Raw genomic sequence first — 24,259 nt, 5'->3', positions numbered from 1 at the left:
TCGGCATCAATTGAGTAACTATTTTCGACTCCGGCTCGACATAGAACCGCAAAGGATTGAAAACCGAAAAAATGCTACCGTATTATGCGCTATAAAACATACTATACGATAGAAGATTTAACGGTATCTACGACAACGATTAACAGATTAATAAGTGATCATTTATTCTGAATAACCGCGATGAAAAGCCGAAATTTTTAACTCTCACCTGTTTCAGTCAGATATCACTGTTATATTTACGAAAAAGGATTTTGTAAAAAATATGTACATAGGACGCTGGCACCATTTGCCGCGCGGATTTCAGATAACACTCGGGAAATGCATAAAACTTCGATAATTTATTATTTCGCAGCATCTCTGACGATTCGAGGCGTTGCTATTCGCACATTTTCAGTCTTCCGTTGCACAATCAAACGACATTTTATAATCTAGCTTCCCCCATTATCTTTGATTCTTCCTCGGCTCCCTGCGTTCCAGCTGCTGAAACTGGCCCTTCACGAGCTCCCATTGCGTGTACTTTTTCGTACTGACGCCGAATTCTTTGCACGTTTGCACGAAAGCGTCCATGCAAAGAGGCAGATAAGCGTGATCCACGGTCGGCAGCATATGATGGAGACCGTGCCGACCGAAATTGGTCAGACAGAGGAAATCGGAATCGTCGATCACTTCGCGCTCCCTAACGGCGTCCAATTCCAGCAAGCCCCAGTCGAGATTCTCCCTGGAAAATATGCTTTCTCGTGTAATTGGAAACAAGAATCCTAGGCCAGCGCTATGTTCAGCTCCTTCAGCGGTCTCAGAACCGTCGTTTAAAATGATCGTGACAGAATTCGAAACACAATTTCGCGTTATTACAGTTTGTATTCTGAAGTCACTAAAAAATTTAAGCTCGGTACGATTAGCCGCGTTCGATTTCACTTTTTTAATTTATTATTTTATTATTTTCTTTTTACTCGTTACTTTTAATTTTTTATTTATTTTTTATTTTTTATTTTTTACCTTTTTATCTATTTTCGATTTATTATTTTTCTTATTTTCTTTATTTATTGTCGGATTGCTACGATAATAACTTCGAGAGCGGACGGTTAAAATTTTTCACGACAAACAAAAAAATTCCCTACGTTTTTCAATGCCACGATAATTTGTTTCTTAATTTTAACGGTAACTCAATTTTAATTTACAGTAAATTCTAATTGACACTCAAATAGTGCACAAAAATGGACAATTTGGGAAGAGGAGATATTATTCGGGCCTTGAGCCTCTTTTTTTATAGTTGTCGACAATCGGTAACTGTAAAAACGAGGATCAAACAATCGTGTCTCCTCTTTCCAAATTGTCCATTTTATATGTCCAATCCGAGTGTCAATTAAAGAGAATTTATTGTAATACGAACGAACCTGCATATGTCTCCGTCGTGGAAGATATCGGGATGATGGTGGGCTGCGTTAAATCCGATCATGCTGAACACGAAACTGCACGCCGTGATGATCATTAACCAGTATTTAACAGCAACCACGATGCTCGGTGCGGTGTAACACATTAACACTGGTATCAAGAATGGCAGCGCGTCGCGGTATTCGAAGGATTTGTATTCGAAGATTACGGAATAGTACCTAGAAACATAATTTCGTTACATTAGTAATTGTGACGGCGCTTAATCTAGAAGCGATCGTGGAAACACGATTATGTAATAATTATGTAATGATTACACATGCAGTAATTAGGCCGTGAATCCTATCGATTTGTGACAAAAATGGATAGATCGATTACAAGACGAACCTTTTGATTAATTGACCAATGAAAACGATCGAATAGAGGATCGGGCTCATGATTTGGCTAATGAAGCTTCCGATTCTAGTTTTCTTGTCACTGGGCAGCCAGTTGAGCATAGGCTCGGTCACATACATCTCATAGTCCCAGATAGTATTTGGGTAACTATGATGGCTCATGGCATGCGTTATGCGCCACTCTTTGGACGACATTACGCTCAAATCGAAATAGTACATTCGGAAATTGTCCCTCATGTGGAAAAAATTGTGAGCGATTATCGTCGTCCACGCCAGGAAAGTCCCTGAAAATAGCAGATACAACGTTGATTGGATAACATAATTATGGATTCCTCTCGATTTCCGCGTCGTCGGATTTATTAATAAAATTATACAGTCGGGAGAAGCAATACAGTACAATTCTCCCCAATTGTCTCTCAGCTTGGAGGACAAAAATGGACAACTTGGGAAGAGCGGATACGATTATGCGAGTCTCGCTGTTTGTTTTTATAGTTGTTGATAATTGGCAACATCACCTCATTTCCAAGATATTCATTTTTGTTTCCAAGCTGAGTGACAATTTCGGGAGAATTTACTGTGCTTTGTAAAAACGAACATCATAGGGGTAGTAAAAATTAGGTTGCTCTCTGACGAAGCATACTAACTATACCATAAATATCAAAAAAGTAGAATTTGTATGTATATTTTGGGTGCATAGTAAATTGCATGCATTTGGTAAACATGTATTCGTTAAACATATACTAAAATCGCGAAAATAAAATATAAATATTGAATTAAAAATGAAAATAAATGTGTACAATGTAAAGCGTTCAAGCTGCTACAACTAGAGAAACATAAATATGAATGAACCGTTTTCCTTTATTAATGGGTCTTACTGTATGTAAATTTACTCGTCGACTTATCTTCCTTGTCGATGGTAATTGTAGTAATTTTTGCACTTACCAGCGGCTGCGACTAACATGTAAGATTGCCAAGAGACTGCAGTCATACAAAGGGTAAGAGTAGTGATAACAAGAGAATCGGCAATTACATTCGACTTTAACGATGGATGATGGAAATCGACGTCTTTCAAGGCCTCGAGTGCACGTCCCTTGAAGGTTTTATAGAATCCATTTGGTTCAAAGGTTACTGGTACCGATCGCGGCGTAACTGCATCCCTTATATAGTATTTCGAAAGAACCCTTGCTGGCTTATCGGTCAGATGATGAGACTACGGCAAATTATGTACACAAAAATTATTTCACAAATTAACGAATTTTGCTAAGAAGAAAGTTATGCTCTATCAGTGTTCTCCGATAACTCGTAAAATCTTGGATAAAAATCAAATAAAAATTCAGTAACGATAAGATCGCGTCGGATAGAGAATACTTTTTAAACGTATCTCGATCATTCTGATCGATCGAACGATTATTATAGTAACACCGATCCTATCGTGTTTGCTATGTAACAACAATCCTATCATGTTTGTACCACAACTCGACGAGATGCGTATCTTTCGAGCGATGTTTATGTTCGTGATTCAGCAGACGGCCGAACTATGTCTAAGGAGCACAGCTAATGGCCGAACCTATCTACTGATAGCAATCTTATCACGTTCGTAAGGTAAACTGAAAGTCGTATCTTTTGAAAAATCTTTGATTACGCGTTTCAATAATCTCTTTAATAATAGGTAACCTAATTTTCATTTTAACAAATCTCAGACTACCGAGCTATATACTTTTATTGTAGACGTTAGTACAAATTTTGGTATCCTGTGAATTCTGTTAACTATTTGCACTCAAAGAATTCTCTTAAATCTCTAATTACAAAAGGATAGAATGTTGGCAATAATTAGACCGTTTAAATAAAATTTGACAAAAGATCGTATCTGTACAGATTTTATGAAATCAAAATTGTTATCTGTGAGCGAAGGGTTGATAGTCATTACACGTGTTATGTTTATTTTGATAATATATTATATATGTTATATTATATAATATGCATATATATTATATTATATATATTATATAATAAGTTATATTATATATTATATATTATATATTATATATTATATAATAAGTTATATTATATATTATATATAATATTTTGATAATATTGTATTATGTTTATTTTGATAATAAATATATAAATAATAATAAACATAGTTTTACCTCAAAAAGTTCTGTTATGTCGGTTCCTCTGGTAAGTTCAATCCACTCTGACCCTCCGGGATGAAACTTGATAAACTTTTCCAAATCATATAAACCATTTCCAACCCTCCACAAGTCTTCTGCACCATCGACTTCTCTTCTACTTTCGAGATACGAGTAGGGTGTCCTTAGTATCTTGTTCCTACCCGGAAAAGGTACGAGGCCCGGAATTGTACTTTTAAGTTCAGCCATCGCGCGCCGTTCACGATAGTCCTGCGGAAGATCATCAATGAGATTAGAACTTGGACTTCTCACGAAATTGATAATAGTCCAGTCGTGACAAATACAATTTGTTCTCCATTTCAAAATCGATACTTTTCATTAAGTCCTTTTAATTTATTTCACCGCTTTTCTATATCTGTGCACAATGAAACCGTCGTATTCGCGGTTTCTTGCCGCGGTTTGCATCATAAAATGAAAGATAATGAGAAAAAGAAAGAGAAAACTTGCTTGATGAGTCAGGGTCATCGGAAGTAGGTGATTCTTCATGCAATCAAAGTCCAATAAAGCGTTTAATTAAAAAAATACATGGCAATCGTTATATTTTGTTTTTAAATATGTAATAAATATCTTTTGTCATATGTAGTGGTCATTTTCTTATTACTAAACCCCTTATGTTCTATTTTATAAGAAAAAATTCCATACAGAACAGTGAATTCTCCCTAATTTTTCTTTAACTTGTAAACAAAAATGGACAATTTGGGAAGAGTTTTTGTAATTGTTGACAATAGGCAACTGTAAGAACGAGCCAAGAAGTTTGAATAATAGTATCTCCTCTTCCCAAATTGTCCATTTTCATTTACAAGCTGAAGGAAAATTAGGAAGAACATGAGAGCCAACAATAATAGCTTATACGTATGTATAGAGTTCACCGTAAATTGCGGTTTAATATGTATATCTATTATCTAGTAGTAGGCAATTTTTTCAACGATTTTCGTATGAGCGGTAACAATATATAATTGACGAATTTTTTGCGAATGGAAAATTAATAATAATTTCAGTTATGGTATTATGTAATATTCTCTATTTATCCTTGGAATTGTTACAAAACATGTATAACTAGAATAATTTAAACCGTCCGATACGATTATGGCTATAATAGGAACATACTCGTGCTTCATTGACCAACACTTTATCATCGAACGTTCGTGCGAACGGAAGAAACGATAATTTAATTTTTATCGTGTATGTCGTAAACATCGCTCTACAGAATACAAGAGTATAATGCGCGAATTGTGCGAAGAATCGAACTTCGTGGTAACTACACGTTGTAACAGTATAAAAACCGCGATGTTAATTTAGATTTAATTAGGGCAAGACGGACGAGCGATTGCGGAAGAAGGAGCGTTATGAGGATATGTTAAACAACGTGCAGAAATGTAAGTATTTCCGGGTCGCAAGGCCGAAATTAAATAAATATATGCGGAGTGCGGATTAAATTCTGTCCCAGTATGAAAAACTCTTCTTCTTTTTCTGTGATCGTTCACTGTTCAAATCTATTTTGTTTTTCGAATTATTTGCGTCTTTTTTTCACATGCACGTTTCCATCTTCCTTCAGCTGAAAAATGAGAAACTATGAAAAACGGGTTACAATTATCGAATTGCAGAATGAATGAACGAAGAACGCCGTCGGTGTTATGTCTATTAGATACGGAAAAAAGGAAAATAAAGAGGACGGTTAAAGAAAGATTAAAAAGATCAGAAAAATTATTACTCGAGATTGAAGATCTCCCATTAATCGTGCGAGTCGACGAATGTGTTGAAATGAGCTGCACAAAATGCGTGGAACGAAATTACAATAACCAAGAACGAGTTTGTTATGTAAATTTGATTCCACAGTTTTTTTTATTCATATGTTTGTTAAACTGATTAAATATGTAGGGACAGAATTATCTCTGCATCCTGTATATAAATATATGTATACGTATATAAGAATAGCGATGATTGCCTCGTGGAAAGCAGTTTGTTAAGCACCTCACAAATAGTTATGATTATTTAATGGTTATTATTATTATTATTATTATTATTATTATTATTATTATTATTATTATTTAAACCACGGCGTCGAAAGATGTAAAAATCTATAGATTTCTCACATTTTTCGATGAAACTTTTAGCATGCGTGTAAGTTACCGAGATCAACGAGACGAATTTTCGAAATTTTCGTTACAGGCTCCGATAAAAACGTCGTCAAAACGTGAGTTCCTTTTTGTTAGTTTTTTCATCCTATGTAACAGCGAAATTAAATAAGTAATATTTTAGTCATCGCGATGTAAACCAGCCTATCCAACGTCTCCAAAAAGATCAAGACATTTAGCCCACTTTTAAAAAATAGTTATACCGTTTTAAAAGGTGTACCGACACTTTTTTTTTGCCCACTGTATACACAACTTCCAAGCAACGGCACCCACTAAAAGTGAATGCGGCACTGTCAACCTTTATATACGTCAAACAGAATCTTCGCCACCGCGCACTTTGACCCAGACACGATAACCCAGTACAACATATAAAACATGAACGTTACAGCAAGGAATACCGAATTTTCTAGGAACAAACTCACATGTGGAAATATCACGTTCTTTGCAGAATTGCAAGAGAGTGATCAAAATGAATAAATAGTAAACACTTGCCGTAATCGACAAGAATGTTGTCTGATATCATATTGTACACCGCGCGCCGCGAGTTCGTTTATCGTGTGATAATGTTTATCAAACAAATATCGGGTAACTGTAAATTTCCCAGGTCATTGTCTCCGGTTTTGGAATTCTCACATTAAGGAAGAGATTATTTTAATGAGCTTTAATGTCTGATCTTTTAACATTTTATTACTTGCGTCAACCTTAATCTAAAGAAGAGAAAAGAAAACGTTACGATAATTATCGTTATTGTTCAGCTACAGTATCGCAATCTTGAAATACATAAAAATTCGAACACCAGTTCGAGGGGTTTTTGCAACGTAAAGGAAAGATGGTCGAAATCAAATAATTATTTATTTTATTCCTACGTCTTTTAAATATTTCTATATTATAAATTGATCATTTTATTTCGTTATTGTGTATTTCGTGTTTGTCATGTTCGAATTGCGAATACTCTGTTGGATAAGAATCAGGGACTCGGAAGATATATATTGGAAATCCGAATTGCTACTGCAATCTCTAACGATAACCAAAAAACCTTTATCGGAAAGCAACGATTAAGAATTTATCTAAAGTCAAAAGTTTACGTACCGCATAGTGACGAGTTTTAATATTCAAAATGATAACGGGTATAGTTACGAAAAACACGGACCAATTTTACCAATTTTTCGATGGAAATTAATTAGCAAAGAAACAGGAATTTTCATACCGATGCTTAGAAAATCGCATAAGTGTCTGTGCTAGATTGATTATATATTAATAAAAAAACTTAAGTGTTCTTATATTTTCTACTGCATTAGAGAATTAAAAATAAATATTGATTAAAAATGTTGTATAATCAATTTTTAGATTTGCAATGACCCTAATCCTCGTTGGTAAATAAAATCCCGTAAAATAATTCAGTTGAAGTAAAATCATGAAACGCATTATTGCTTTCTCGGGCGACAGAAATATCGTCTTTGTTGATAACATTTCATAATATCGAACACTCAGCCGAATATAACAAGCGTGGAAATATCAAACCGATTATGCAATTTCTTCGAGATGAACTGGAAGGATGTAAACATAACTGTCCACGCGTTCACGCTTTAGGCACGAGATTAAATGTTTACATGTTTCTTTGGCGTGTTTCTTTGGCGCCAGAAAATATAGTACTTAGATCATCGTGCACGGTTTATCATGAAATAGGAGTAATATAAAATGTGTTTAAAAGATATTGTTAAATAAAAAATTATGCTGCCTAAGCGTCGCATGTAACGGAAAGATTGAAAAAACATAATGTTGCTATCTTTTTCTTCAAAGCCAAAGTCTGAATACTTTTATCACAATGTGTTTAAAAACATAAACGCCAGAATTGTATCTTTTATCGTGTTCATTATTGTAACAATGAATTGATGAGTTTTTTAACACATCAGCGCTAGTCTCGTGTTTTTGACAATATTTTCGTTATATTCCGAAATTCCGTAATTATTTCGAACACAATAAATTTAAGGTCACTCAATAACAATAATTAATTTGGTATCGTGCGTTTCTACGTTTTAAAGGTATCCTCACAAAGGCAAAAAAATGCAACACTTTGCTGCATTCAATCCCGGGTATTATCTTCGGTAGAATGATAAATCGTTATGCTCTTCGCGTCATGTATTTGGCATACAGACAGTTTGCCCGCCCAACTGATAAAATTGATTAATTTATACAGATAAGTCTAATAATAAAAAATCATTTAAAATTTCAACACTCACTCAACTAAATTCCTATATAACTTCTAAAATAGAAGTTCAATCATGATACGTTCTACGCACTATGTGGCCAAATTATTCAACTGTTGGTACTTAAAAATCTCTATTGCTTATATACCCTTAAGTACCTTCAGCGACGGAATTTTTTTTCAAACTACGTTGTTATCGTCACTGCACCACACTTTTATAGCTTCTGATAATGTTTATATTCCCAATATAATCGCAATTGATTTTAAAGGTCATAGGTCGTAATCGATGTAAATGGTACCTCGTAAAAGTGTATTTTTTCATTTTGTTCATAATTTAAATTGCAATCTCAACGATTTAATCAAATTAATTCATGATTCATCGTTGATGATCAATTGGAGTCATATGTTTAAAAAATGACCAGGGCCTTTTCACTGCCAAATCAAAAGCCAAAGCATTGATTTTCAGCTATTATCACAGAATGCTAGATCAACCCTCGGAATGCGGTTACCTGGACATGTTGAACGAGTGTAATTATTAATTTAATTATTAATTTTTCGGTAATTAAATAAAATAAATTGCTGTTACACTACGAACAACAGAAAGGCCATTAGATTTGCACTAAATGTCTTCAAAAATATGTTTTGAAAAATTGATGAGGAAAGCTGCAAATGTTGTCATAAACATCGTTAATTATACAGTTGTAAATATAATCTGCTGTGCGTGGGTTAATATTTTGAAAATTTAAATGACAAAATAATAAATGGAATTTCAATTTGTATTTGCATCAAGATAAACGTGTTCCGGGTGAACTCGCATCTTTAATACACCTTGTATACAAAGTTCCATCTCCCTAATAATCATTTATTCGTTATTATTAAATGAATCGTAAACAAATTAGAAATATTTTTAACAATTTGTTTATTTGCTTTCAAATGTATACATCTGAATATATTGTTACCGGGAAAATGGTATTTATAAAAATTACAATAAGTATAACATCGCAGATTAGTTAGTACATGCTTCGAAGGAAGCTAATAAGTTATAAGACGCCATACGTCGCAAATTGCTCTACAATTTCTTGTTCAAAATACTGTAACAAATTCAGAAGACTCCTCGGTAAAAAAATATTTTCGGTTCGAAGCCCGTTCCGGTAGATTCAGGGCAAATAATCAGCACATAGAACGTTTACTGACGATCATACTTAAATATCCAGTAGTCTGAGTAACAGCCCTAACATTTTCTGTGCGCTTTAACTACAACAGCTCTGCGGCTTGGGGTCAAGTCCTGAACGTTTGGTAATGTTTATACGGGTAAATTCTTCCGCGACTGTTGGGTGAATGCCAACGGTTCCTTTCAGTTTTGGGAATGTTAAATTACATCTGAAACAAATGATAAATAATTAAAATAACCAAGCAAACAATTAAAATAATGGTTGTTCTCGAATATCGATACATACTTCATAGCAACAGAAAAACCTTGTATAACTTCGCCTGCATGAGGACCAACAAAGTGCAGGCCTAACACTCTCTCGTCTCCGCCTCTAAGCGCAACTACTTTAAGGTAACAGTTAGAGACGTCCTTCTGTGGTATGAAGAATTCTGTCGGTTTGTAATACATATGGTAAATTTCGATCTTATCCTCTCCGTGAATTGCAGTCGCAGTCTCTTCGCTGAGACCGACGCAGCCATATTCCAGAGGACTGAATACTGTTGTTGCTACGTTCACGTAATCCATTTGTTCAGTCGAGTTTCCAAATAATCTTCTTGCCAACAGTCGTCCAGCATGTATAGCAACGGGTGTTAATTCCGGTTTTTTCTAAAATACATATATATTTTACTATCACCAGTTACCTCAACTGTTTAAGGAATTTCTCCTTTCGTACACAGAATAATATTGGACGCATAAGGAAAAAAATATGCATATACAAAACAAATATAAACTTACATGAAGAACATCACCGACAGCATATATATTTGGAACATTCGTCTGTTCATTTATTGCGTCAATCTTTCCGGAATCCTCAACAAGTTTGAGGTTTATGTTTTCGGGTTTCAATTCTTGGGTAAGTGGCCTGCGACCAATAGCGAAGAGGACGGTATCGTAAACATCTTTATGAGATTGTCCATCCTAGAATAATTTTTAATTTATGTAGTTTTATGTAGGCTTTATTTATTTGACAGAATTTTTTTGGAATCATACCTTATCGACCCAATGTACAAGAAGTCTGCCATCATCTTGCTTTTGAATCTTCGAAGGTTTTGCCTGGTAAATGAAATGTACACCGCGTCTTTCCATTTCCGCAGCAACTAGATTTGCCATTTGCTGGTCAAACCCTCTTAAAATGATGGAACGAACCATTACTGTTGCATCATATCCTAAACCATTCAAGAATCCAGCACACTCTAAACCAATATCTATTTAATTATTAAGAAAAGTAATTGCTTATATAAAAAAAGTAATAATTGCAATTTCTACAAATAAAAGGATACATCCTGCACCAACGACGAGCGTTTTCCCGGGAGCTTTATTTAAACTAAAAATGTCGTCACTGCTTATTCCATATTCTAGTGCACCAGGAATGTCGGGGTATCTTGGTCTACCGCCCACAGCAATTAAAATATTTTTTGCTGTATATGTTTTTTCCTCTCCATTCTTCATTTTTCCGCATACTGTGTGCTCATCCTTAAAATATCCTTGTGCATTGATGTATTCAACTTTTCTATAACAAAAATGAAAGTATCGTTATAATAAAACTGGAACTTAAATTTTACATATACCAAATCATAAGAATTTAATAATAACACTTACTTTGTTCTAAGTTCAACACGTGTTACCCAATTTACAGATTTTACATGATTCTGTACAGCAGTTTTTAATGATTCCCAGTCATTTGTAATAGTTTTTGGGTCTGGTAATTGCCAACCATAGAAAGTTGCTTCCTAAAATTATTGAGATTCCAAGATCAAACTGTGTTTCAAACATGATAAATAGCTTTCACAATAAAAACAAAACAACATACATGGACAGCCTCTCCAAGTAAAGCAGCCTGATGCATCAATTTCTTTGGTATACAACCAACGTTCACACAAGTACCACCCAGACCCCATGTTGTACCTTGTGGTGATGGTGTCACATAATCAAGAACTGCAACGTTAGCACCTAGATTCACTGCCTCTTTTGCTGCTGCTAATCCACCAGATCCACCACCGATTACAAGTAAGTCATACGTGAATTTTTGATCCGCTGTAAAAAGAAAACGATAGTGGATATTAATAAGGATATTACTAAGACATTACTAAATGAAAATTAAAAGAGGTTATGTAATAACACTACTCCTTTCACAAAAGAGATAAAAAAGATATCGAAAGTTCGAGATCGAAAAGTTCTATAGGTACGAGATAATTCTCTAAACGACATACATGTTAACTAATTTTTAAATCAATGGTTAAATCACTTCGATCGATTTTAACCTTGCCGGTGAAATATCTGCCGCCAACACAAAACAATTTAGCTGACTATCAATAATGAAATTTAAGCTCCGTTTGCAAATAGGTACCAGTGAATCTGGAAACTCACTACACAAGCAAGCCATTACTGTTCCACCAGACGGAAACTTGCTACACCTGGACCATGGTAACTCAGTCAATTTAGCATGTGCTAAACGAAATGACACAAGCCTCGCGAGCAGTGTTAACGTCGCCATGATTCTTGAGAGTCGAAGCCTATCACGTCTACGTGACGTCACCCCGATGACACTCGTGTTTTTCGACACACGTTGTAAGAATTACACGAGAACCGCACTTGTTACAAAATTTCGTCGAAAACGCTTTGAAAGAAGCAAAACTACGAGCAACGATGAAGTCGATCCTGATCACTGGCTGTAATCGCGGTTTGGGTCTGGGTTTGGTGAAACACTTGGCGAGCCTGCCGCAACCGCCACAGAATATTTTTGCGACTTGCCGAGACGTGAATAAAGCAAAGGTAAGATTAGCCGCAAACTAAATTGAAAAAGACATTGCGCAACGGCCGAGTATGTTTCACAAGCTTCACTTACCAATCGGTGCCATTGTTGACTGTCACTACCGATATTTCGTCCACACTAAATGAGAATGTAACGAATTAAACAATATTTCCTTCTGGAGAACGTTCACAACTCAACACACCACGACTGGAGGAAGATTTCTTGCGACTGAAAGACAAGAGCGAACTGACGCCGACTTCGTTCATTCACCGCCATCTGTTATACGGTTGCTACAAGCACGCGAGTTTTAAGTGCGATTTATAGTGACTCATACAAAGCACGTTGTTCGATTACGCAAGTAACTGTGTAGTGGTGTGCAAGTCATCGCGGATTTCGTTATAGAACGGGCTTTAGAAACCGGTTCACCGACACTGTTCCGATTTAGAATTTCTTACCGATCGACTCTCATGAAAACTATTACTGATGGCATAAGATGTGCCTTTTTTGTTCAAACGACTTTTAAATTTTCATATTTTTGCAACCATAATTTGCGGTTCCAATCTAACATATACATGCTTCTGAATAATTTATAGATTCCTTGCATCATTCGTAAGTTCGATAGTTTCAAGGACTTGTACTCCATTAAAATTTAATTGGTGGCACCCATTACATTCTACAGAAACTTCTTGACTATGATGAGAAAAATCATTATTTTTTCCAGGAATTAACAGCAATTGCTGAGGTATCGAGAAATGTTCATATCATTGAGACAGGTACGTATGATATCACATTGATAAATAGTTTCAAGTAGAATGTCTAGATTAACTATTTATTTTTAACTATGTTATGCATTCTATGATATCAATAAAATCTCTACATGCTCAATTTAAACATTGCGTTTCAGCTTGATTAACACTTCATTGTATTTTACTAGGACATGTTAATATATTATAACTACAAATTCAATTAATTTAGCTTTTGTGACTTTCAATAATGGCTTTGATCTCTTATTGAATTTCTGTAAATTGATATTAATATAATTCAAATAATGTAACTGTATGGTGAATTAAAAATTACGATAAGAAATAATACAATTATAATTATTATGAATTACATACATACGTTCATTACTACGTTTTTACGCGCAACGTATAACTGATCGTAATTTGACAATAACGATTTACAAAAAAAGCAAATAGGATTGATAAATATTTAAATACATCCTCAAAAAATGCAGTATACGTTTCAGTAAGGAAAAGTATGTAGAAATAAAATTCGATGGCCTTCAAAATGATTTACCATTTAAACTGATATGAGAATCTGGAAATACAATATGTTTGACAATATAAGATTCGTTGAGCAGACAATGATACGACAAATTTCAATCGAGATCACATCATTTTTATGAAGATAATTGCTAGAACTTGTGAGAAATATTGAACGTAATTATCGAAATAGTTGATAACAGAGATAGTTAATCGCCGATGCAGTTAACTTTGTGCACTAACGCAGTAACATATATTATACGTGTGGTCTATGGACGGCTCTGAAGTCAATCACTATAAGTCCGTTAACCTTATAATTAAGATAAATAAGAATTTTGCAAAGCGCAATTTTCATTATAATTAAATCAGAAATAAAGTTGATATTAGTATCTTTTTTTCTATAATTTTATTTTATTTTGTTTAATTATTTTGTGGCCAATATAAGTGCTGCTATCTACTGTTTATTTATGAAGAAATCAGTTATATTGATTTATCGACCGAAAGATCCTATGATAAAGATGTGTTTGCACTGCGTAACTCGTCTTTAAAGAAAAGTAGACGTACAATGATTTTTTGCGCTTACCCACACTATCTCGTTTTTCGACATTTTCGTTCGGAATAGCCGCACGATCTTTCGCCTCTTGATCACTAAAATCTGAATCTTCGGTTTGCGGTTCCTCTCGGCAGCTAAAACACCACGATTTCTTCTTCTTCGAGCTACGCGATCTCATGATGCGAGAATCCTGCGCAGATGTTTTCCACGATGAGATTGTTCACTACCGATTCACACGAGCTAAGGATCTCGTTGCTATAAAGTAGCGATTTATATCGGAAAAGTAGGTAAAATTTCAGTGGGACCGCTCCAATCGATACGTGTTGATTTTCTTTCTGATAGCAAGTGTTCCAGCGTTTCTAATGGATAGAGTGCTGCTTAGTTCAACCTTGAACCAGTACGATCGAGATAGTTTATTAGAAAAACATGATACTTATACTCGTAAACAGTTCCGGAAATTGTAAAGTGAAAAACATTAAGAAAGAGGAAGTAGAACGCACATTCTGGACAATGGACTTTTATATAGAAAAGGGAAACATACCAGGCGTAAAATGATAATATTAAAATATTCAAGTTATTATTGTAGAAAAATTCAAAGTATTCGGCATTAATTGAAAATATTTAATGATCACTACGACAAGATAAAGAATAGAATTATGTCTTACTGTAATAGCAAGTGGCGAACTGGATGATCATGCACGTCGCAAATATAAATTTTATTAAATTGAATTATATATTGTATTTTATGTAACAAAGAATTTATTCCCGTAATCTTCTGTGACATTTGTATTAATCTCTACTGATAAGATGAGTGCAGAAAGATAAAACTACTGCCATGTGATCAATTATTTACGAACACCGAACGACAGATGACAACGAAGTAATTAATCATATTATAACTTACCAGATCTATTTAAACACCGTTGATTTTAATTGAATGAAACAAAAGTAAAAGTTACATATTTAATATTTCCAGGGGAATAAAATCGAGAAGCAACAAATACTGTTCACGTTGCCGCGATATGAAAAACTTTGTTGTATTGATCAGCACCGGGACTATAGTGTCAAAGCAGAAAGTTCACTGTAAATATACTATAAGCAATGCACTACAATCGTTTACCGTCTTATTCTGTACATAAAATAACATAACGGCTAAAGTAATTCAAAAAATGACTGTAAAAACGATCCTTCGAAGCAATTTTTTAAGTCTCGAGAAAAATAACTCTTTCTTCAAAAGTTGTCTTTTCAAATCATTTTTAGCGATAACATGCCATACGGTTTCCTTCTCTTATTAGTAAAACCCTTCAACGTTATGTAAATACAAGAAGGTTAAAGAAGGCGCCGTAGTTGTTATGGGTAGAGACTTCTATCTCTAAACATACTTTTGAGGTATTTAAAAGCGCCTCCCGTACCAACTAAAAAAAAATGAAGGAGGTTTTATGTAAGAAACAACTCAAAAGACCGCATCTTGAGTTACCGGAAGTATAACGTTAATTACCTTGGTAGCGACACCTCCCCCATTTCTGAGGAAGTAAATCCCTTTCGTTCCGAGCTGTCGCCCGGTTAGTCACCGAAATATTCAAAACAAATCTATTTTTTTAATTTTGTGTAATTTTTACTTGTGTAATTTTAAGATGTAGCCGCTTTTATTGCAAATTAATGTTTTTACAAATGTAACTGAAAGTAAATTACAAAACACATTAATATTGAACAATTTTATTCAGTAGAAGTAAATAGTTTGTATATATAAATTAAATAAAAATTTTTTAATATTAATAATACAAGATAGGATGCACTGGGCTATAAACAAAGATAAATAATGTAAGGGCATAAAAACAGTTTTTACAGTTCATTTAAAATTAACAAATGAATAAAGATTCGTTATAGTATTATTTTTATCTTCTAACTACGTTTCTAAAAAATATTAATACGTTCAGTCACCGACGATTGACACTATACTTTCCGTTCGAATCGGTGACTAACGATATAGAATTTAAAAAATTATGTTCTTGTGTATAAATAAATTTTAAATAATTTGACGATTCTAAAAGAATATATCTAAATATTCCTTGTTACTAAAAAAAATTTTACTGAGTATTATTAAAACATGGTATTTGTGTAGGTTTTACAGAATAACGCAGGCTAAACGGAAAGAAAGGCGAAGTAGATCTGGCGTTTAACGTGTTAACAAAATAATTTCTACATTTAATAATTAATTTTCTACCAAAAATACGATTTCAATAGCTTTTAAAGCGTCAAAGATTCAAATTTTGTGATATCACTATACAATCTTATACTAATATTTACCTTATTTGTTTAAAGATTTTACCGACCCAAAAGATTATGACAAAATAGTGAAGACTGTTAGTGAGAAAGTGGATTCTGATGGACTAAATGTTTTGTTCAACAATGCTGGATTCAGCCCAAAATTCACAAGACTCAATCTTATGAAAGAAGATCATATCACAAAAACATTTTTCATAAATATAGTGGTGCCACTTATGCTAACAAAAGTAAGTCTATTTCACAAAATTACACGATAATAACACAGAGTGACAATAAATGGCTTGATTTAACAGAATATTAAGTTGTTAAAAGCGTTAAATAATTTTGGAGCTATTGTCTAGTCAATTTTAAATTATGGTCTCTTATAATTTATATAAATATGTAAATGTTATAAATGTCAAGGCGGTTTTACCACTACTAAAAGTAGCAGCCAACAAATGCGATGACAAGACACATATGAGTGTCAACAGGTCTGCTGTGATTAATATGAGCTCTCTCCTTGGAAGCATTGCAGATAACACAATAGGTGGATTTTATCCTTACAGATGTAGTAAGGTAATATTTATCGATTTCAAATAGTTTGTATTATTCATGATCACATATATTCTTCCTCATTTATTAAAATTGGGATGTAAAGATAGTTAAAATCTTTATTCAATCCGCAAATCTTGTTTTATTTTAATATACTATAATAAACCTTTTTAACATACTATAATTAACATACTGTAAAGTTATATCTGTGATAGCTTTTCTATTTATTTTTTTAATGAGATTAATGTTCTGATCATATGCTTCTTACATATTATTCCGTATAATTAGATATTTTAACCTTTAGAGAGCCGGCTTGAACACTATATTGGCCATTCTCTAAAAGGATTCAAGTTTTTAATGGAAAAATACCAGCTATCTAAAGGTTAATAAAATCATATACTACTAGACATTATCTAATTTCTAGGCAGCTCTCAATGCAGCAACAAAGTCAATGAGTATTGATTTCAAGGATGATGGTATTCTAGTAATTTCCTTGCATCCAGGATGGGTGCGTACAAATTTAGGTGGGTCCAATGCACCAATAGATGTTGATACCAGTGTAAATGATATCTTGAACACATTAGGCACATTAACTGAAGAACATACAGGCTGTTTCATTCAACACGATGGAAAAATGATACCTTGGTAGTTATTGAAAGTGTCTAATTGTTAAAACTTAAAAATATTATAAAAGCTATGGACGATATTTTCATGTAGAGTTACTCTTTATTTTACATTTTTTTTTATAAACATTCTCCTCTAAGAAATCTGTACAACTTAATATAATTTTAATCTCTTTGTATACATTAAATGCAAATATTTTGTACTGTATTAAATATATGTACTGTGTTAAACAAAAATTTTGACAAAAATGAATATCATAGTAAGGATAATAAATTCTACTTCGCAATTAAATACTCTGTACACAGCCTATAATAAATGGAAAATGTTAAATTAAATAAAAATTCATATAGAGCTATAATATAGAAGCTATAATATCTACTTTATGTAATATTTTTATTTCAAAACACACACAGATGTCTCAGCATTATAAATGTTAAGTATAATTATTTTCAAAAGAAATAAAGACAATTATGACTTCATGAACAGTCTTCTTATTCATTTTGGAAAATTTGCATAAACATAAAGTGAAACGTTCACAATTATATCGTTTTATTTGTAAATGTCAAAGCCTATTTTGTACATGACACGGTGCTATAACATAATCTGAAGGAATGCAAATTTGTCCTAGTATATTAAATTGCAAAAGACCGATATCTCAATTATGTACAACCATTGTCAATTACCAAAAACTATTGAACATATGATCATGTTTAGAAGTATAAATAGATTACAGATAAATGTAACAATATATATATATAAGTTTTTTGAGATACTATTTTACAGCAAAAATAAATGTACCATTATCTATTGTACACTTTTATGATTACAATTCCTCAATGTTTTGTAATCATTTTTTAAGATGTACCTATTTGGTAAACAAAAATGTTACATGTATCTCAAAAATGAACTAATACTGCGATGACACAAAGATTATTAAGAATGCACAATCCGTTTTGAGTACTGAGATCTTACATTTCCTTTACTTTCTCCCAAACAGACTAAACATTCAACATAAATGTTTTAATGAACTATTATTAATTTTAGATTCTAAACTGAAAGATGAAAATTTGTAACAAATGCACGTATAAAAAAATAAACAATATCGTAAAAGTATTCATTTTTTCAATATATAAGAGTTATAACTGAACATGAAATAGAATAAAAAATGAAATAAAGTTCTTTTAATGTATCCAGTGATGATTATGATTAAAGATAATTTTATCAGGTGCAAATTTGTAAAAGATGTAAATGATTTCCTAAATACCTCAGTTTCCAAATAACAGTTACAGAATAAATTTTAATCAGTCTTTAACCTTTTAGATGTTGGTTCGCTATTTTGTGAATTTGAATCTTCTGAAAATCCCAAATGTGCAGAGAAATCTGTTAAACCTTGAGAATCACTAACTGTTGAGAAACCTAAGACATTAAAAAATATTGTTTATGTTACAATTTCTAATTAGTAATATAATCACAATTTCTAATCAGTATAGTTTAACTTACATGTGTTAGAGTCTTCTGTAAGTCCAAAGTTAGAATTTGAAGAATCTAATCCACTCTTTCTTGGTAAACCATTTTCTTTGTCTGCAACTGTCTTTCCCTTCTTCTTCTGAAAAACAGGATATTTTCAATTCCAATTCTTGCATATATGACAAATACACCTACCTGATCAAGTGTTGAAATGGGCACCCACTTATAGATCTTCATAGTTGTTTCTCCTATTGTGACCCATTTTTTCTCCCTATAAAAGTGAACGCATGAAAAACACATCTTCTAGATCAATATCAGAACAACAAATACTTCCTTCACTGTTATTAAAAAAATAAACATAAAACACTATTATTCAATCAACACACATGAAACTTTTCAGAACTAGAGGTTTGTTTACAATTGACATGTGTAATACAAAACTTTTACTAAATCGTGCAAGTAATGAAAACTTGAATTTAGTATAAAAATCCAATACTATTGAACTTTTTTTTTGTTATATATTTTCTGAAAGATTTCCAACAATTTCTTCCGCATCTATAATATGTTTAAGAGATGTACCAATGGCGAACTTTGTCAACAACTTGCATTACACGCTTAATATCATCCTTGGCACGACTACGAGTCTCTGCACGCACTGACCGCGACATCATGTTATGTGGTTATAAATCACTATTAATTGAACACAATACGAAACACCGGAACATTCGTCGGTGAAGAGGTTAGGAAACTGACAGCAGTCGCGAATTTCGACAGTACGGTCTTAAACGTCTTCGGGTTCAAGCCAAGAACGGGAACTACAATCATAACAAGATAATATGTCTGGGATAGTTCACAGGGGTGCGGAGGGAATGGCGGAAACCAGTGACACTCAATAACTGGAGTGAACACATTCGAATTACTTATACGCAAGAAATTCAGCCATTTTCATTCAGTTAAATTATATATATAAGGAATACACAGTAATTACAGACATTGACAAAATAGTAATTATTATTAATAAAAGTTGAAATATAATATCGCGTATTTGCGGTAATATGAATATCAGTGGTACAAATTACTGAATACGCAGACTCACAAGTTGGCATGTGGAAGGAATGCATGTCTGATTGGACATTGAACACGCGTATTTTTTCCCATTGGTTGAAATGTTTAGTAATATCAACGAATCGGATCGTACAAAGATGGGTACCAACGGAAAAACGAACTTCATGAACAAATTGAATAATGTTCGTGAACTGTTTGGAAATATTTATGAAAACTGAACGTTTTATTCCAGTAAATATTCCTTAATGTAAATTATATCACACAAATAAGATAAAAACAAGAATTTATTCAATGACGTTAGGATGAATTTTTAGCTGTCTTGATTTTATGATCTACAGTACAGTGATATCCAAGTTTCTGTAAGACTCTTCGGTCACAGCGCGCTCCGTTAGCGAGAATAGGATTTGAAATTGCTTTGCTCTGATTGGCTGACAATTCAATGCTAAAACAGGATGCACTGCGGATTGGATGCGCAGTAAAATGGTGGGAATGCTTGGAAAAGCTAAGAGAATTAGATCATACAAAACCTGAGGTATTACTGTACATACATAAAAACAAAGTCATTTTAGTGCGTTACATTTTCATTTATGCAATAAATGAAAATAATTTCATTCATAAAATTAATAATAAATAATTGTATGAAATTTATTAATTGGTACATTTATACCATGATAATTCATATGGAATAGATACACGTGCGTATGTCACAGAGTATTTTAAGCACATACATACTTCGTCTGCATGTATGTGTGGATAGCGTTAGACCACCACTTATTCTTACACTGTGGTTGGATTTGCGTACATGAACATAAGAATTATAATTATAAGTCACAATTTTAGAGCCCAAATATCGAAGCCGTCTCTATGGGGATTAATTACATATATATTTTTAATATTAAATTATTTAATAGTTAAATATTTAATAATATAAAAATTAAAATCAATAAATTTAACTTTGAGGTTACATGTAAAAAATAGATCTCGTTAAATCATGTTGCTCCTTACGTAAAGAAATGAATTCTTATCACTACGATGATATTCTGCTACATATTTGTAATTGAAAATTGATAAGTACTCAAAGCATTCAAAATAATAATATTCTTATATATTTTAAGTGTTCAAAATTTATTAGTTGTTATAAATACATACTATAACTTTCTTTGCAATACAAAGAAGAAGTAAATCCTAACCTGTTGTAAAATCGACAATAATGCCCGAAACAAATAGAACTAGTGAGCCAATTTTAGCCGAAATGAAAGACAAATCTGGTGATGAAAATGTCAAATCTGATAAAGAAAGAGACAGTGCTGATGTAGAAACAAACAAATCTAATGAAGAAATAAAAGAACATGAACTGGAATGGATGGTATAGTTCTGTTATTCAGTGTTTTTCAATGAATTATGGAGTGCTATTTCTATGTGAAACTGACAAATTGTCATTCATTAAGGAAAATCATGATTTAATATGTTGTATGTTTTAGATAAAACCATGTCAAATATATAATGAAGAATATAGAGACTGTAAAAGTATAAAAGCACGATTTCATCAATACTTTGTATTTGGAGATACAATTGATTGCACACAATGGAAAACAGACTATAACAATTGTTATATTTGGGAAAAATATAAAAGTGAACGGGCATATGTATGTTGAATCTTTTCGTTGCTAGCTATTGTTTTGAAATCGCAGTATTTAAAGGAAGTATATTTTCATATAGGCAAAGCTAATAGACAGTGAGAAAAACCGTAGGATGGAAAGGCTACATGGTCATTACAGTAATGATGTTTGGGAAAGAAGAGACAAACCACCAGAAAACTGGAATGCACCATTACCTGAGTGGTTGCAACAAAAAGTTGAAACTTCATATCTGGCAAATGTAGATAAAATAGAAGAACAATATAGTAAACTGAGAACTTGTACTATATCATAAAGGTCTCTCTCTCTCAATTTAGTAGTTAAATACTACAGTAGGTATGTGTAGTAGCTTTGTATATTATTAATTTCATTAATAAATTATTTAAAAAATATTTTCCAATCACATTTACTTTAAGATAATAATTCTTACTGAACATAATAATATTAATAAAAACGAAGTCTATAATACAATTAACCTGAAGAAAGATATTTTAAGGATACGTAATAAGGTAATCTGTCTGTATGACACAGAGTAAAATATTTGATTCCAGTTTATGAATTTATAAATGTAGGTTATGATTTGATCAACTGTAAAACAATATAAATATGGATGCATATGAAAAATTAAAAGAATTATAAATTTCTATTATGATAGTTTTTTGTGGAGGAATAAAGAAATATATTTCATAGTTTAGAATAACAAATTATTTTACGGTTTAGTCGATATCTTAAGAATGTCGTATTCATATGGCGGGAATTCCTTCACGGTACAAACTGAATTAAGTGCAATATACTGTAAACGTTCATATTTAGTCATCCGATAAAATTGAATAAGATAAAAGATAAGAAATCTTTGAAAGACACTAAAATTGAATTTAAACGATGGAGATAACGTTATAAATGAATTCTAAATCGAAACTTGACGCGGCATTCTTCTGGAAATTCAAAAGCTGCGTGTCAATCAATTGTGCGTAAAAGTATAATCAGTGTAATCAAGAAATCCGAAAGGAACGATTATAAAAAGAAAATACTTACACACTGGCGTAAGTTCATGCGAAGAATAATAACAATTGCGTGTAATAAAAAAGAAAAGGTGGTGTAGCATGTGGTGCACATGTTCCTACATGTATCCGAAACAACGAACGCAATGCTCCGTATCGGACATGCGCAGTATACTACTCGGTGAATTCCGTTACGCACTTTTCTTCCGTTACGAAAGTCAATCCGCAAGTGGCCAGTGGTAAAAGGAAAGGTAAAAAGCGACGCCGGACTTAAAGAAGCGGGAGAGATAGTGTTTTAAACGTCGCGGCAAATCCTCCCCACTTCTCTAAGAAACGCACACCAGAGGAACGCGTCGTTCTATCGGGCCTGTAGTGTTACGTGCTTACGCGATGTTGAGCGAGTGACGTAACCTAAATACAAATATCACCTATCACCGATTAGATTGATTACAGCACGATTATAAAAGAAACCGGCAGTTTTGATCTGCAATCGAAAAACATATATAGAAATACGTACGCACATACACATTCACTCTCCCTTACTTCCGTTCTAGTGTTTCCGTGTGCGGTAATCTAACTCGTCAAGATATACTCACCGAATTGTATCGTGTTTAACGTCTTCTCCGTCAAGCGGTTAGAGTTGCTGTCCTGTGGTGAAGGGTTGTGCTCTTTGTGCAGAGGAAAAGTGCGCGTGTTCGTCAATTTGTCTTTTCACGGGGATAGTAAACCATGGCGGAAGATTGCATCGATGCCGATTCCATCGACGCTTATAAGCGTTTTTTCATCGAATTCATCAAGAAGGTGGATCCGAACGATCAGCTGCCCGTCACAGTGAGTTCGTACAGTGTGACAGACGCCGAGATCGTCGGTGAGATCATTAACGTGACTCTACAGTACCTCAACCAAATGTAAGTGAATGATTTTTCAAATAACGATATTTGTATTGTATGAACGCGTGGGTAGGCATCGATCGTGTTTATTTGTTGATAGTTTTCATTGCAGCCGGTGGCGTCGAATGTCATTAGACACCACACTGTTCTCATCAATTGACGATTTGGAATAATTTTTATATTTTCGTTCGAATAACATCGTGTCGCTGTGATTCTGAATAAAAATAACATATGCATTCGTGTTTGATTAACCAAGAGTTTATTTTTATCTCGTACAACGACGATACATTCATTGTTTATCCACATTTGTCATCTCGTGTAACACGTGACAAACAATAAAAGAAGGCGGGGCACATGCTCTAAATTACAGTAGGAACGTTTACGATCGATCCGCAGCCTTTTTCTCTGGCAACTGTAGATATTTTTTACGGAGCCTTTGTTCTGTCCTGCGTGTCATCCTTTTGTCGTTCGATTTGTGCGTTTGGAAAGTCATCAACAGAATTGGCAGTTACGAAAAAATAGCAGGACAGTTAAACAAAGTATAAAAACATTATCCTCTTCATCGTGATTATAAATATTATGAAAAATATTTAAAATAGAGGTTTTATACTTGACCAGTCCCCCTAACAATGTGAAATTGTTACATCACAAAATTCAATTA

The 24,259-nt window shown here is 33.2% G+C and overlaps 6 protein-coding genes across 14 annotated transcripts in view; 3 read left to right on the top strand and 3 right to left on the bottom strand.

Moving 5' to 3' along the window:
* Positions 1 to 319: 319 nt before the first annotated feature.
* On the bottom strand, positions 320 to 8,475 carry Cyt-b5-r (Cytochrome b5-related). Of its 4 annotated transcripts, none has more exons than XM_033484968.2 (6): positions 8,352 to 8,475; positions 3,935 to 4,186; positions 2,727 to 2,994; positions 1,777 to 2,068; positions 1,395 to 1,610; positions 320 to 718 (listed from the first exon to the last, which is right to left on the bottom strand). In XM_033484968.2, the coding sequence occupies exons 2-6, from the start codon at positions 4,163 to 4,165 to the stop codon at positions 442 to 444; spliced, it is 1,284 nt and encodes a 427-aa protein (XP_033340859.1). In that variant the 5' UTR covers positions 4,166 to 4,186; positions 8,352 to 8,475; the 3' UTR covers positions 320 to 441. The 4 variants fall into 4 exon arrangements, with proteins under 4 accessions (XP_033340859.1, XP_033340857.1, XP_033340860.1 ...); XM_033484966.2 differs by lacking the exon at positions 8,352 to 8,475 and adding an exon at positions 6,315 to 6,463; XM_033484969.2 differs by lacking the exon at positions 8,352 to 8,475 and adding an exon at positions 6,336 to 6,353.
* A 744-nt stretch (positions 8,476 to 9,219) lies between these two features.
* Trxr1 (Thioredoxin reductase 1) lies at positions 9,220 to 14,275 on the bottom strand. Of its 3 annotated transcripts, none has more exons than XM_033484962.2 (8): positions 14,128 to 14,275; positions 11,338 to 11,561; positions 11,127 to 11,257; positions 10,808 to 11,037; positions 10,518 to 10,732; positions 10,263 to 10,445; positions 9,775 to 10,133; positions 9,220 to 9,697 (listed from the first exon to the last, which is right to left on the bottom strand). In XM_033484962.2, exons 1-8 carry the CDS (start codon positions 14,273 to 14,275, stop codon positions 9,568 to 9,570), a joined length of 1,620 nt encoding a protein of 539 aa, XP_033340853.1. In that variant the 3' UTR covers positions 9,220 to 9,567. The 3 variants fall into 3 exon arrangements, with proteins under 3 accessions (XP_033340853.1, XP_033340855.1, XP_033340854.2); XM_033484964.2 differs by lacking the exon at positions 14,128 to 14,275 and adding an exon at positions 12,373 to 12,571; XM_033484963.2 differs by lacking the exon at positions 14,128 to 14,275 and adding an exon at positions 11,895 to 12,028.
* sni (SDR family oxidoreductase sniffer) lies at positions 12,166 to 18,017 on the top strand. 2 transcript variants are annotated; one of them, XM_033484972.2, is made up of 6 exons: positions 14,240 to 14,380; positions 14,452 to 14,977; positions 15,074 to 15,180; positions 16,420 to 16,610; positions 16,786 to 16,938; positions 17,339 to 18,017. In XM_033484972.2, exons 2-6 carry the CDS (start codon positions 14,967 to 14,969, stop codon positions 17,561 to 17,563), a joined length of 687 nt encoding a protein of 228 aa, XP_033340863.1. In that variant the 5' UTR covers positions 14,240 to 14,380; positions 14,452 to 14,966; the 3' UTR covers positions 17,564 to 18,017. The 2 variants fall into 2 exon arrangements, with proteins under 2 accessions (XP_033340862.1, XP_033340863.1); XM_033484971.2 differs by lacking the exons at positions 14,240 to 14,380; positions 14,452 to 14,977; positions 15,074 to 15,180 and adding exons at positions 12,166 to 12,299; positions 13,001 to 13,052.
* Positions 18,018 to 18,070: 53 nt separating this feature from the next.
* BCL7-like (chromatin remodeling complex subunit BCL7B-like protein) lies at positions 18,071 to 20,105 on the bottom strand. Of its 2 annotated transcripts, none has more exons than XM_033484980.2 (4): positions 19,585 to 20,105; positions 19,201 to 19,276; positions 19,039 to 19,141; positions 18,071 to 18,954 (listed from the first exon to the last, which is right to left on the bottom strand). In XM_033484980.2, exons 1-4 carry the CDS (start codon positions 19,674 to 19,676, stop codon positions 18,836 to 18,838), a joined length of 390 nt encoding a protein of 129 aa, XP_033340871.1. In that variant the 5' UTR covers positions 19,677 to 20,105; the 3' UTR covers positions 18,071 to 18,835. The 2 variants fall into 2 exon arrangements, with proteins under 2 accessions (XP_033340871.1, XP_033340869.1); XM_033484978.2 differs by having other exon boundaries at positions 19,039 to 19,144; positions 19,585 to 20,099.
* Positions 20,106 to 20,454: 349 nt separating this feature from the next.
* LOC117228893 (synaptic plasticity regulator PANTS) lies at positions 20,455 to 22,099 on the top strand. 2 transcript variants are annotated; one of them, XM_076525677.1, is made up of 3 exons: positions 20,455 to 20,602; positions 21,552 to 21,716; positions 21,790 to 22,099. In XM_076525677.1, the coding sequence occupies exons 1-3, from the start codon at positions 20,510 to 20,512 to the stop codon at positions 22,000 to 22,002; spliced, it is 471 nt and encodes a 156-aa protein (XP_076381792.1). In that variant the 5' UTR covers positions 20,455 to 20,509; the 3' UTR covers positions 22,003 to 22,099. The 2 variants fall into 2 exon arrangements, with proteins under 2 accessions (XP_076381792.1, XP_033340866.2); XM_033484975.2 differs by lacking the exon at positions 20,455 to 20,602 and adding an exon at positions 20,815 to 21,436.
* An 810-nt stretch (positions 22,100 to 22,909) lies between these two features.
* Positions 22,910 to 24,259, top strand: part of LOC117228888 (uncharacterized) — a 157,670-nt gene continuing 156,320 nt past the window's right edge. Inside the window, exon 1 of the mRNA XM_033484960.2 lies at positions 22,910 to 23,616. Coding sequence (XP_033340851.2) covers positions 23,438 to 23,616 — 179 coding nt within the window. The 5' untranslated portion in view covers positions 22,910 to 23,437. The remainder of the gene's footprint in view (positions 23,617 to 24,259) is intronic.

Source organism: Megalopta genalis, chromosome 12 (genome assembly GCF_051020955.1).
Source record: "Megalopta genalis isolate 19385.01 chromosome 12, iyMegGena1_principal, whole genome shotgun sequence".
Taxonomy (NCBI): domain Eukaryota; kingdom Metazoa; phylum Arthropoda; class Insecta; order Hymenoptera; family Halictidae; genus Megalopta; species Megalopta genalis.
This window is presented reverse-complemented; position numbering and strand designations above follow the sequence as displayed.

Excerpts from the sequence above, each read along its gene's own strand:
- Cyt-b5-r (XM_033484968.2), bottom strand. The coding sequence starts at position 4,165 with ATGGCTGAACTTAAAAGTACAATTCCGGGCCTCGTACCTTTTCCGGGT. Across the intron at positions 2,069-2,726 it reads CATGTTAGTCGCAGCCGCTG|GGACTTTCCTGGCGTGGACG; the intron begins GTAAGTGCAAAA and ends TGCTATTTTCAG. Across the intron at positions 719-1,394 it reads CACGACGGAGACATATGCAG|GGAGAATCTCGACTGGGGCT; the intron begins GTTCGTTCGTAT and ends CATATTTTCCAG.
- sni (XM_033484971.2), top strand. The coding sequence starts at position 12,174 with ATGAAGTCGATCCTGATCACTGGCTGTAATCGCGGTTTGGGTCTGGGT. Across the intron at positions 13,053-16,419 it reads TGTTCATATCATTGAGACAG|ATTTTACCGACCCAAAAGAT; the intron begins GTACGTATGATA and ends ATTTGTTTAAAG. Across the intron at positions 16,611-16,785 it reads TGCCACTTATGCTAACAAAA|GCGGTTTTACCACTACTAAA; the intron begins GTAAGTCTATTT and ends ATAAATGTCAAG.
- Trxr1 (XM_033484962.2), bottom strand. The coding sequence starts at position 14,275 with ATGAGATCGCGTAGCTCGAAGAAGAAGAAATCGTGGTGTTTTAGCTGC. Across the intron at positions 11,038-11,126 it reads CGTGTTGAACTTAGAACAAA|AAAAGTTGAATACATCAATG; the intron begins GTAAGTGTTATT and ends TTTTTGTTATAG. Across the intron at positions 10,733-10,807 it reads GCTCGTCGTTGGTGCAGGAT|ATATTGGTTTAGAGTGTGCT; the intron begins GTATCCTTTTAT and ends ATAATTAAATAG.
- BCL7-like (XM_033484978.2), bottom strand. The coding sequence starts at position 19,676 with ATGATGTCGCGGTCAGTGCGTGCAGAGACTCGTAGTCGTGCCAAGGAT. Across the intron at positions 19,277-19,584 it reads GTTGACAAAGTTCGCCATTG|GGAGAAAAAATGGGTCACAA; the intron begins GTACATCTCTTA and ends TCACTTTTATAG. Across the intron at positions 18,955-19,038 it reads TACAGAAGACTCTAACACAT|GTTTCTCAACAGTTAGTGAT; the intron begins GTAAGTTAAACT and ends TTAATGTCTTAG.
- LOC117228893 (XM_033484975.2), top strand. The coding sequence starts at position 21,281 with ATGCCCGAAACAAATAGAACTAGTGAGCCAATTTTAGCCGAAATGAAA. Across the intron at positions 21,437-21,551 it reads AACATGAACTGGAATGGATG|ATAAAACCATGTCAAATATA; the intron begins GTATAGTTCTGT and ends TGTATGTTTTAG. Across the intron at positions 21,717-21,789 it reads ATAAAAGTGAACGGGCATAT|GCAAAGCTAATAGACAGTGA; the intron begins GTATGTTGAATC and ends ATTTTCATATAG.